At 35.1% G+C, this 13,438-nt stretch overlaps 1 protein-coding gene across 6 annotated transcripts in view; it reads right to left on the minus strand.

Annotated features, from left to right (window-relative positions):
• The window catches only part of LOC109848774 (protein MON2 homolog), a 53,775-nt gene that overhangs the window by 22,054 nt on the left and 18,283 nt on the right, over positions 1-13,438 (minus strand). For all 6 annotated transcript variants that reach the window (XM_020418441.1, XM_020418440.1, XM_020418438.1 and 3 more), the window contains 12 exons: positions 12,388-12,442; positions 12,211-12,267; positions 12,000-12,101; positions 8,728-8,808; positions 8,562-8,614; positions 7,197-7,269; positions 3,665-3,728; positions 1,265-1,413; positions 1,058-1,185; positions 925-982; positions 504-601; positions 4-88 (listed from right to left, as the gene is read on the minus strand). In XM_020418441.1, coding sequence (XP_020274030.1) covers positions 4-88; positions 504-601; positions 925-982; positions 1,058-1,185; positions 1,265-1,413; positions 3,665-3,728; positions 7,197-7,269; positions 8,562-8,614; positions 8,728-8,808; positions 12,000-12,101; positions 12,211-12,267; positions 12,388-12,442 — 1,003 coding nt within the window. The remainder of the gene's footprint in view (positions 1-3; positions 89-503; positions 602-924; positions 983-1,057; positions 1,186-1,264; positions 1,414-3,664; positions 3,729-7,196; positions 7,270-8,561; positions 8,615-8,727; positions 8,809-11,999; positions 12,102-12,210; positions 12,268-12,387; positions 12,443-13,438) is intronic.

Genomic DNA, 13,438 nt, shown 5'->3' on the forward strand with positions numbered 1-13,438 from the left:
TACCTGCACATTCTTTGGAGTAAGAACAACATTATCTCGCTGATCAATCAAAGGTTCTGACTTTCTTGATCCAGGAGATTGCAAAACACTGTTAAAAGTTCCATTAGTGAGTAAAATGAACAGACAATATGAAACCTGAAAACTTGCAGATCCAGAACCAAGTTCATACTACATATGCATAAAAATAATAGCAATTTTTAAATATGTTTTTGTATTACATATTCAGGAAAAAGGACTCAAAGGAAGTGATAAACACAGAATAGAGCTTTCAAAGAAGTAGATAATACATTTATGGGTTATTATTCCCTATTCTAGTTAAAACAAACCATGGAAAAAACAAATTAAGTCTTCCATCTACCTTTTCATACCAGTTCGAGTATTTACTTGAGAGAACAAAAAACATCATCTTAATATTCACATAGCGAACCAATATGCACGTAAGTATGCATACAAGAATAAGAATTTGTAATTAATTTAATCATTCATTTTGTACAATAACATACCTCCTCTTTTCTCCTTCATTTGGAATATTGATTGTGAATTTACAAAGGGATGCTAAAAATGAGTTTAATGGTTCCACTGCGCGAAGAACTCCACATGCCTGAAATAGGCAAACACCCAGTTAAAGTAAATGTAGATACTTAGGTTGTGAACTGCAACTATTAACTATGAAAGATCCATAACAGAATTAAATTATACGAATCCTAAGAAGAATTCAATTACGTAAGAATCAGCACGACATGGCACACAAAAACCTTGCACTGTTTTTGAAAGTATTAAGCAACTTAATAATATTCAACCTCATTTGAGGAAAAGAAAAAACATTCCAACAACAGCAATGTATAAACGCACTTACAAGTTTTTTCCAGTACTCACTATAAATCATATTGAGGTAGTGAACATTATCTCAAAAGATATTATTACCTGGGTAAAGGCCTGATATCCTTTCAGTATTTCTAATATTATGGCTTCCCCCTGAGACCTATACAACGAGATTGCATGTCATTTAGTTGAAACAACTCCAAGGAAGGATACAGAACAACTGATGTCCTCTGACCTTGCTAAGATAAGAGATAAAGCATCGAGAATGGTCATCCATGTTGAATCAACCATACATTTGCAAAGAACAGTTGTTTTCCCAGTGCACTCTGCTCTATGCTCATTATCATATTTTGGTGATTCAATCTGCATAAGTAATTGGTTAGATCGACAGATATATTATGTTAAGCTCATAGTTAACAATAAAAGAATTAACTGGCCTAACCTCACCAACATCAACAGCTTCATCAGTCAAGGTAGCTACTGTAAACACAACACCCAAAAGTCCTTCAACCGCCAAAGTAATAGCATGGGCTTCACTGGCAACCAGAACAGCAGCATTAGATGCATCATTATCCATGCTCCATTCAATGCCTGCTAACACTCTAATCAGTAGTGAAATCTAAGCCTTTCCAAATAAATGCAAGTAATTTAATATTCACAGGGTATGTTCCCTCAACTGAACTTACTAAAGATTGACAAAAGAAGGAACAAACATCAAACTACCATAGGCTTATCATATAGAAAGAAAAGACAACACATGCTTTTAGATACATAAAGATTAAATGAGTAGCAAATTTTGATCCAAAAGATTAGTATTTACAGATATATATGTACATACACCTTCAACCACATGCTAAGGTTTCATTATCTTCTCTAACGAACAAATAAGGACGCCATAATCCATCTCTTCTAGACATTCTATCTCCCACAAAAATAAAAAGAAGAAATAAGAATGGACCTTAAGAGCATAAAATTTAGATTAGTTTAAAATAAAATGCCAGCTTTTTAACTCAGTAAGGCTAGAATGCCCATTAATTGTGGTAGTCATGACTCTGTAATACTTCTGGAAGTTCTAAATTCAAGAAGAAACATACAAAAGAGCTAGAAAAACGCTTCCAATGGGCACTGTTTGTGGTTGTAAGAATGATCCCACACAGAAATTAGATCAAACTAAAGGTGAACAAACATATTAAGATCAGATCTAATTGAATGGAGAGCTAAAATCTTAATAAGAGGTTAACTAGGATCCCAGCAATATGATTCGACCCTGCAACCTATCAATTGAAAAAGTATTTGTTAGAGCATCAAAATTTTAAAACCATCAATTCAGACGTGACATAAAACTTATATGAATTAATAGGGCATGTTTGGATGCCAGAAAATAAGTGCAACTGTAGAAAATGAAAATTAAAAAATCATTTCCAGTTTAACACAGATTTGAACTAATGAATAGTTAAATTTAAAGTTTTACTCTATTCACATAATAAATGAGTGAAAATTGTACAAACAAGTAAGATGCTTAGGTTTCTCTTAAATCTGCAAATGTCTTTCTTTCTATAAAAGCCCTATAATATGAGCTAAAAAAAGGTTTTTCAATTCAATTGATACAAGCCACAGACCAGCTTAATTGTTAATTTCAGTTTGATATTTGAAGAGAACATAATTGAAGAAGATAAAAAAGAAATGAAAGGGATGAGGTGAAGAAGGAAAAGATGACACACAGGAAGAAGAGATGTAAGGGTTGAAAAACATTATAGGAATAAAAAAAATTTAACCTATATGGTCCAGAGCACTGACCCCTCATCTCATACAAAAATAACAAAATGACCAAAGCAAGTGTCATTTGTAGCATAGTAATAAAACCTCTTCATAAGGTGCATGAAGTCTAAGATTCAAACGCCACTTGTGCCAATCCACAGCCTACTTAGTATTTACATAAGCCCTTAACTGTCCTTATTGGATCTGAGTGCCATACGTATCTCAGTCCTAAGTTAAATTTTTTTTAAAAAGATACTCGGTCCTCAAATGATCAATCTACTTCAGACAACACAAAGTGACAACATCTTAGTCACAATTTTGATATACAAGTCAAATGGATTCAACTGCGACAATTTTTATGCCCTGAAGAACTAACTAAACAAGTCTAGCTTGTTTAATTAAAATGCTTGATCCACTCACAACAACATAAAGTGACCCATCAGAGATATGCAAAAGGACTCTTAGCAACTACTTAATTGCAATTAAGCCTAAAATAGCTAATGGTTCCAATATAAAAACTATGACCATAGATCAGTGTAATCTAATGGCTACATTTCCATTTCACATTTGTGTATAGAGAGCTTCGGCTAATCTTAAACGTTTGATCAATTCTATTTTCATGGTGCAGAGTAGTACAAGCTTTGAGGACTGATCGTAGGCAGCCCCATATTGATGGTAAAAGTTTGGAAATGTTCTAATTTTAGCATAGACTTCAGTCGTAGGTGGCTTATTCCCCTATCTAGGAAAAAAGTATCCTTTTAGCAGATGACTATAGAATAATAGTAAAATTGATCTTAATGCAAGAAACGGCTATCTAACTTCGATCTGGTTAGATGAGATCACAACATATGAGCTCATCCAGCAGTCCATCAACAACTTGCTTCTATCTTATTCACCAAATAATCAAAACTTTACTTAGGTTATTAAAAGTTAAAAAATTCTTGTAATTATGCATCCTTCTGTTTAACTCTTAGCTTTTGCATTTGAGAGATGTGTTAACTCTTTCATTTTGTGGTCCTTTACCATGATCATGAATTAACATACAGAAGCAAATGGGAAGTTCTTCCAACTTTACAAGAAATACCTTTTGCTTTACTACTAAACATTCCCGCGACAGCTGCAAGGCTCTCTTCACTTGACTCTGAAACCTAAATAAATAAATAAAAGAAATATTGTATTAAAGAAGTTTAATAGGATCCAGTAAGGCGCTTCAATTGGCAGATGATCATGCAAATAGTACGAACTATAATGATTCAGTGTAGTTGTTGATTAGTGTAGGGTGCATACAAAGTTCTGAAATCACAATCATATGAACCATCTATAGATACATATTAAACGCTTAAAGGAGTATACAAACCAATGGAAACTACACAGCTTATCTCACAGGTCAACCCAGATCAGCCCACTGTGGCTGCAACTATCCAAAGAGTCAAAACAATCAAATTGAAGTACTTAAAGGTATTCTTCAGGGATCAAGTTGGTATTAAATGATTGGCTTAAAAAAGCATCTTTTACGGTCTAAAATACTTGAAATCCAACAAAATTTGGTGTATAAGTTTTTTAAATGTTCAAAATTTTGAATCAAGAAGCTGAATGTCTAAAACTTATATCTAAGCAACAGTTTTGTGCATGTCATGAATTTGTGGGGAGCTATTTAACCTTATGATACGTTGGAGTATAATTATGTCATCATCAAGAAAGAGAAGAACTTCAATCATGATATACTTGGTTTTGATGACAACAAATTTGTGAAGTAACAGACAGAACCAAGGCTGTCAGTACTTAATAATATGGACCAAAATTCAAGAAGCTTGAATGATGAAGGACTAAGACCAAGAAAGCAAAAGTGTTGAAGAACTCAAGTTACAGTGTTACAAGTCAATACTACATCTAATACATGTTTTGAAGCGAATTATATAAGTATACTTTGAGTGTTAAGTCGATTAATAAGATTTCCAAGCTTTGAATATTCATCGCAACTATTAATTTGAATAGTTTTAGTTGCATTTGCACACTTCGCTGGTTATGCATCCAAAACTGATGATACAACAAACTACTACCCACTGGACCAATCTAACACATTTCCAACCAGCAAGGGATCACTAAACTGAGTACTATTGAAGGTCAGATGTTCGCTCAGTTGAATTATCAACCATTCGAGCAACAAATTGTCAGCCGGGTCCAAACATGGACAATGTTTGGAGACAAGCCACTAATAGTCAACTTCATTGATCTATCAAACCGCTTTAGATTTATATTAATCACACGATCAAAGGGAAAACTCACCTGGACGACTCGCCAATTGACTAGGTCTGCCTTGAGATTTTTCAAGCGCAATATTATCTGTTCTAAGCAAGACTGACTGCACACAGATCATTAAATCCATTTTAACATATTCATATCTTCCTCATTATTATTTGAATGTATTCAAATATCATATAATAAAGAAAGATTGAACTTATTTTACATATTTGAAAAGCGGGCATTTTCATATCTTGCAAATATTGGAACCAGAAAAACATGTTTTTTATTAAATAAGATTACATTCACCACTAGATATGAGCTTCTTATTTGCAAATAAACTGAAGTTTGGGGTACCAGCGAGTAACTGACCAACTTCAATGTTTGCGTATGATATTAGCAGGCCGAGATTAACTTTCTTCTTAATGTTTGTGTATGATATTAGCTATATGCACATCATCCGATATTATGGCAAATTATATAAGTATACTTTGAGTGTCATAATATCAACGTACTTAATGAAATCTAAGCATAAAAAATATAAATAATATGTGTTTAGAATCACTAACAATCATATAAACTTACATAGGTAAAGAGCATACTAGAATTTGCTAAAAAAAACTTCATATGACAAGAATTTTTGTTTACAAATATTAAAAAAAATTGAAGAACTACATTGTTCAGTGACAAGCTATATGAAAAGACATATTGACAGACATAATCGGCTAATATATCGGCCATGTTAGGAATACATCACTCAAAAATTGCCAAAAAGTGGTAAAGGATATTAAGACCATATCAATTTGCAGCAAACCTTGTAAAAGGATACACCATCCGCGTATGTCAGTTATGTCGGGGATTTAAAACAATGATATTAGCAAGCTATAAGGAGACTTCTTGTTTACCCAAGATTCTATTGGATGATATCTCAGCTTGGGGAGATTGGATAATGAAAACCCATAAGGCAGAGAAGAGCTTTGTGGTAGTAAAGATATGAACCTGCTAAATTACTACAGAATGGCTCCTCTCTTTTCTGCCTTTTGATCTGTAAACTGAATGTCTCTCCTGGTGAGGATTGAAGGTTAATTTTTTAGACACAAACATGTCCCAACCCAGGTTGAGTCCTTTTTATGGGCCGTAACATGGACTCGTGCATCGGCTATGTTACATGGAAATGGGTACCGGTATTGGTACGGAACACAACAAACTTGTAAATTGTAGGGTACGGGGACACAGCTACACACATATTGAAATTAATAATTTACATGAGATTTTTATTGTTTTCCAATTCATGTGTAATTAGAATTAAAATTATATCCACATTTGTAAATTTCTTTCTTATGTTGATAATTATAAAGTGGAAACCGCTCGTTTTTTAACTAGAGACCCAAAAGACCATTTAAAATCATAAAATCATAGTTCTGAACTTCAATATGGGCGAAAACGAACCCGACCCATGTCTAAAGAGTTTTAAGAAATGGATGTGTAGGATATATGTCTAAGAAGTGTATGACAAATGTTTTAAATTAAAACATATATCATATAATTGAGTACACATTTGAGAAAAAAAGTAAGCATATATCCAAGGAGTGTCCATGAAGTTTGGGTACAGGTAAGTATCGGATACGTATCCGATAGGGGACGGCTTCATGATAGAAGCACCTAGGTAACGTAGTGTAGCGGTTTCTTTTTCTAAAATCCGCTTTAAATACCTGAATGGTGGGATTTGAACTTAGTTGCCCTGATACTATGTTAAAGATCCCTTCCACTGCATTAAAACTCTAAAGTTGTGGTGAGGGGTAAGAGTTATAATTTAAATTTTATAATCAACATTGAGATATTTTGATTGTAGCTCTTGAAAATGAAACTCTTGTGGGAGATTGCCAGTTATCTTTTAGCTCTTGGATAGTCAAGATTTTAACATAGATATCGGGATTTTATTGTGGATATATTGATCTTGATCTTACTATCTTGTAAAAAATGGTTTTGTTACATCTTGATTGTTTTATTAATTTTGAAAACTATGATTTATGTTTCAATGTAATTTTTCATATCACGTTATTGTTTCACACACTTTACGTTATTTTGAATTTGCTGATGTCACCTTATTCATCCCCGACCCCCAGAATTCTATACCTGTCAACATACATCAGCAAACTATTTACTTTCAGAAAGAAGTCAAAAATGTTGGACCAAAGAGCAGCTATGAGAGTGGGAAACAGCAGGTAAATGCAAATTAGCAATAGTGTGAAGAAAAAAGGGTCTAAACTCTGAACACTATATACTTCCAATTGAAACTAGGTATAACAAGGAAATGTGACTAGAATTAGATGTGAACTGAGAGGTATGAGGGAGTGAGAAGTGCATGAACATACCAGTTGAATAGTTGATACAACTCGAGCAAGTGCTTTAACCATATTTTCAACAACGTTAGTGTTCTTTGGATCCCTTCAAAAAGAAAAGAAAATTATCAGTGAAAAAGGAAACACAATAAAGACATGAAAGGCCCAAAAACATTAAAAGAGAACTTCACCATTGCACAAACAATATCTATATTTTAAAAATAAAAAAAAATAGTAACTTATTGTACAGAAGATGGAAAACCAATATGTCGTAGAATGTGAATATAATCAACTTATTCAAAATATTCATAAGAAATGCCAATCATGTTTCAAATAGGAAACATTCTGAAAGTTGAATAAAACATTAAAGATTGTGGAAGACTTAATATGATTGGATAACTTATAGCACATAAATGAGCAAGTTAGAGAAGAAAACTACAAAGTCAGATCTAAGAGACAAAGTGTAACCTTTAAACAGTATTCATGTGCATATAGCATGTTATAGCATGTTATAGCAGCCTGATAAAACAAAAGCAGCTTCGTTAGATTCATGCCAGCCATGAACAACCACCAGCTTGGTCCGTGCAACTGCTCAGTTTCCACAATTAATATACACGAAAGTACTAGATTTTTCACTTTATGAAATGTTTGGTAAAGGATTCTTTTTTCTAGGCTTACAAACTGCTGTCTAAACAAACATGAAGCTCCATTGGAATCTTGGCCAGTTAAGAGAAGGATTTTACTAGTGCTAGAACATAAGAACAACCAGATTGCATATACTGGTTGTCGCCATATTATTCGACAGCATGGCTTCAACAAATCAACGAGATAAATTCAAAGATCTGAGTTTGAAGTTACAAGTACAAGATACCATACGGTAACTATACGGTGTTGTCTGAAATACATGCAGTGAATAAAACATGATTAACATCATCAATCAAAACAAAGTGATCAACAATAACAAGACTCATCATCCGCTTCTCGCACTGCCAATATGCATCATGTGACAAAAACACATGACTATACAACATATAGTATGTTAGTAATTAGTAGGCTTATTCGCAATTATGAATTCGCTTGTGTTAGAGGTAGTGAATAAGAGCACCGAAGCACCATAAAAGGAAAACATCAACAATTCAGAAGAGCTCACATAGTTAGATAATAGATACATTACCTGTCAATACAAATGACATCAATAAATTCCTTTAAGATAGGCTTAAGTTCTATATGGTAGCAACAACAACAATGAATTCTTTCTCCCAAACTTCTGGGTCCACTAAAGGGATCCTTTTCTTTCATTAAATTTTATAATGCAAAAGATTTAGGTATCTCAGTTATTACGAAAAAGAGTAGACCGCTCCAGACTAGGCAGGACGATCGTGAAGTCTAGAACCTTACATGTCAAAATTCTGAAAAAGTAGACGCAGTGTTCTGGCTTCTACACAGAAACCCTGTAGAGGAAGTGGTAAATGATATATCACAACCACTAAGGATTAGAATATTAAAAAGGATGTAGATATATCAACGAAAAATGGATGCCATCATTCAAGCTTCTGAAACTTACTCTTAATACTTCAAGAACTAGTATCCGATGCCATAATGGCAAATCAAAACGAGTAACATTTACCAAAACATTAAGAAACACCTGCAGAAGTAATAAATTCAGGTATGAAAAACCAGAATGTAGCACTTCAGAAGCTATTCAAGTGAAAAAAACAAGCAATGGGCTATGTAAAACTGTCATAAGAAGGGGAATGGGAAAGACAGACATGGAATGGGAAAGACAGACATGCAAGATGTTTTAAATTTTACAAAATCTAGGACAAGGATAGTTATGTTACAGCAAGGCAAAAAGAAGCTAAATACACATTGACATGAAGATGTTGTCACAGTAAATTTTCAAAAAGGAAAGCAAGACAAAACACCAACAAAAATATACTTTAATAAAGCATTAACTATTCTAAACGGTTCACGAAGAAGGTATTTCTTTCATATGTTATCATTAATGTTTCAAGATTCAAATTTTTTGTATTTTTCTTGCTTAAGTTACTACTTGTTTAATCACAGCCATAGACGTTTATAGATTTTTCCATTTTAAAATACTATAATTTAAATAAAGAATGAAAAATGTTTCCCATACCTGACAAGTGCCGGAGTACATCAGAGAAAAATCAAGAGTCCAAAAATAAGAGAATATTAATAGAATTTAGGACACATCAGAAAATTATTAGAAATACGAGTATCAGTTCCGCTTAGTTTGACATTTGAAAGAAATATAGTTGACCATCCTAAGAATCATAATTTTGTGATGAATAAACAAGTAGGCTTCTTGCAGTACTTGTGGCCGCTCAATCTACTATAGGACCCAAAAGGATTTACAGCTTGCACTAAAAACTTAAACGAGGCCACAGTTAGAAATTTAAACTAATGACGCACTACAACCGCAAATGACTGGCAACAGAACAAACATCCTTACAAATGTAAGCCATAGAACTGATGTCATAAGTTGGTCATCACAATCTGTCAGAGCCTTTCTATCAAAAAATTAATTAAGGTTCTACATCCATAGGGAGCAGGAGCCAAAACTGAGAAAGCTAAAATAAAGAACTAATGAAGTTTCTATATCCATATAACGGCTTGAATCAGTTTTGCAGTTGGTGATGAAACCATAAGGAGGGAATTGAAGAAGATTTTTCTTTTTCTTTTTCCCCCCAATAAACCATGGGAATGTTAGCATTCATCTGTTAGCCGGTAACAATATTCTGTGACTTGGTGACCAAAAAACATGGCCATGGAAACTGCAAAGAAGAAAAGAACGTGCTGTGAAATATCAAAGGCTAGTTTGTAGGTAGATAGACTTAACCTTTAAATCGTACAGATAAAGCTCATGCAACTTCGGAACAACCATCCAGATTGCCAAGACTAGGAGAGAGTCTAGTAAACAAGGTAAAATGAGAACGTTTAGGGAATTGCGACCTAGATGTTACAGGTTAATGTCTCTCCATAAACCTTTTCCGATGTACTGAGTGGTCTAATGAAATCCTTGTCATTAAAAGAAATGTAGTCTTCCCTTCAAATACTATGTGCTGCTACTCCTTTATAAGGGCCTTTATAGACACACTTCAACTGGTGGATCCAAAAGTAATTTTGGTGCCTTGTATTTGACGAATAATATTATTGACCGCAACTCGAGGATGGTGATCGAGAAACATAGGTGAAAATTGAGTGCATATAGCTGAATTATAGCACATGATTCATATGCCGCAGGGAACAGGGATAAAAGACGTGTTCAAAAAACAGCATTCCACTCGAGCAAAGAAAAAGTTGGCAAGAGATAGGTCGCTAATACACATAAACATGTAGTTGAAATAAGGCTTAGAATAGAACCCCAACAAGTAGAGAAGAAAAGCTTTGTTATTGCTGCTACTAGGGCTACACTGTCGGTGAAGGCACGTGAAGAGAGAATAATTAGATACATAAGTGAATATAGTTGAAATTGTAAACCAGGTTTTATAACGGAACTAGGATTCATATGCCATATAGTACAATGAGATAAAAGATACAGCGATGTTTTTGTGCACCCATTTACTAATAAGTGAATGAGACTGTCCCAGGTAGGAATAGGTAACTTACACTTATGAAGAACAATCTTGAGTTTGCTTAGTACAAGATTATTGGCTCGCCAAAATCAATAGCTTAAATTTTTGGGTAAAATGGTTATTGGAGATGATATTAATGAACCAAGTTGCAAGATGTCCAGTCCAGGTGAAGGTTCAAGTTAATGCTAAACAACCAATACTTCGGACTAGATGTAGTCATCACCATAATTCAATGAACACGGGAACAGGAAACAAGCTTCTCTCCTGAAATGAAGAACTAAGCCATAGTGAATGGTAAATGAACATGCTATTGTATCTGTTGATAATATATCCATCTAAGTAAATAAAAGCAGATTAATAAAACCTGAGATTTTTCTCCAATAGTTTGGAAAAAAGAGAATATATTATCAATAGCTACAATAGCACGTTGAATTGTTCCTTCTTGAAATAATACTAACCCTTGTCATCGTTATCAATTGGCAAAACTTAGATTAATAATGAAGTTTGTAATTATTGATAAACATAATAGTAGTTTGCCAGATTTAGCATCTCTAGCAAAATCATAAAATTGGTAAAAATACTTAGGTACCAAGGCATAGTGATGTTAACATTAAGTGTTGACTATTTCAGATGAATCAGGCATCTGAAAAAGAGAATGCATGATATGCTTCACAGGCATACCGTACACCAGGACAACAACACAAGTCTTTATCCCAATTTTTTGGGGCCGGCTACTTGAATCCTACTCTTCCACTCATTTCTGTTGAGGGTTATCTCCTCCACTAAGTTCACCATTATCATATCCTTCTTAAAAGTCTATAAAGAAAGTTCTCTTAGGCTACTTCTAGTTCGTCTTTCTCCATTAATTATAATCTCACACTTTTCCTAATGGGTGCATTTGACAGCTCCTGTTGCACATGACAAACCATCTCAATTCTCAAATGATTCTCTCATTTTATCCACAAAGAGGTCAACCTCTAACTTTCTACAAGTACACTCATCCTATCTTAGTGCATATTCACTCGTCCATTATAACATTCACATTTTTTATACACTCAATTTTTGCACATGTTGTTTCTCATTTGCCCAACAAACTGATCCTTAAAGCAATGTGGGTCTTATTAATTGTTTAATAGAATTTCCGTCAATTCCAGAGGCATACTACAATCACATAGAACTCAAAGTCTAAAAGCACTCCACTTTATACTTCACATAAGAATGATAGGTCACAAAATACCTCACTTTCAGTGACCAGGAACAAGCTATAGAACCTGATAACATGTGAAACTGAACGGAGAACCAGGCGGCGGAAGGTGGGTTCCGCGGATTCACCTTCAAGCTGCAGAGCGCATAAGCAACAAAATTATGCAAAGAAGAACAAAGTTGAAAAACTTTCCCACCAAAGAAAAGGACAGAACTCAAAATGTACCCATAAAATTGACATATACCTCAATATTGGTCCGAAGTGAAGTCATCAGAAGGGAACAAATTTGGTGACGCAAAATCTATTGAGCACAAAGCAAGCACAAAGCAAGCACAAAGTTAGTAAGCACAAATTGGAGAGCTGCAAAACTGACATGTCAATATATAAACAAAGAATACACACACACATAAGAGAAATGAACCTGCTGATAAGAAACAAGAGTTTGGAAGACAGTAACATAATTGGACAGAATGAACCTGCAATAAGCAAATAAAAACAGACAGAAAGATCAAAAAGTGATCAAAAAATTAATAGGAAACGAAATGGCAAATACTAATAAATATCACCTAGTAGGGGTGCCAAACGGTTCGGTTTTATCCTAAACGATCCGCATCTGTATCCGAACGGATGCAGATATGGTAAGATATTTTTAAAACCGGACGGATACAGTTTCAACCGGACGGATACAGTTTCAGATACGGATCCAGTTTTGGTTTTTTATTCAGATACGGATATGAGTGTAGGATTCGGTTGCGAATTCGGATACAGATTGTTGGTTTAGGTGTAGACCAAACCTGCAAGCGACGAGCTCGAAGTCAAGGCGAGCTCAGGCGACGTCGACGAAAATCAGGCGAGCTCAAGCGTGGCGCGGGCGAGGACGAGATCCGAAGTCGAGCAGGCGAGGTCGACGATGAGCTCAAGACGAGCTTGAGAAGATCGTCAGGCGAGCTCGAGATTGAAGTTTAGGCGAGGTCGAGGAGGACTGCAGGCGAGGGCGGGCTCAAGGCTTGCGTCAGGCGAGCTTGAGGTGACGCCGCTCCGCAAGCGAGCTTGGGGGCGTTGCAGGGGAGCTCGAGGTAATCCGCGGGCGAGGCGGCTCCGCGCAGACGAGCTCCTCACAGCCTGTCGACAGCTCAGCTAGGGTTTCCCTATAAAAGGGAAACCCTGTGCCCTAGCCCCCGCTGCTTCTCCTCCTCGCGATTTTCACCCAAGCGGTGGCGGCTCCTCTTTTTCTTTTTTCTAGCTCTCACGCGATTTTAGGGGGGAATAAAAGAGAATTTAAGAGAGAGAGAGAGAGAGAATTGATATTTAATAGAGGAAATTAACACTGTAGCTACAGTGTGTTGGTATTGCATTTATTGAGAGATCTCAAGTTTGAGATCTGCTCTTGCATTGTAATTTCTTAGATTAATAAGAAATTAATTGTGTGGCTTCTGAGGACGTAGGCAAGTTTGTCAAACCTCGTTAAATCT

The sequence above is a fragment of the Asparagus officinalis genome, chromosome 7 (genome assembly GCF_001876935.1).
Source record: "Asparagus officinalis chromosome 7, Aspof.V1, whole genome shotgun sequence".
Taxonomy (NCBI): domain Eukaryota; kingdom Viridiplantae; phylum Streptophyta; class Magnoliopsida; order Asparagales; family Asparagaceae; genus Asparagus; species Asparagus officinalis.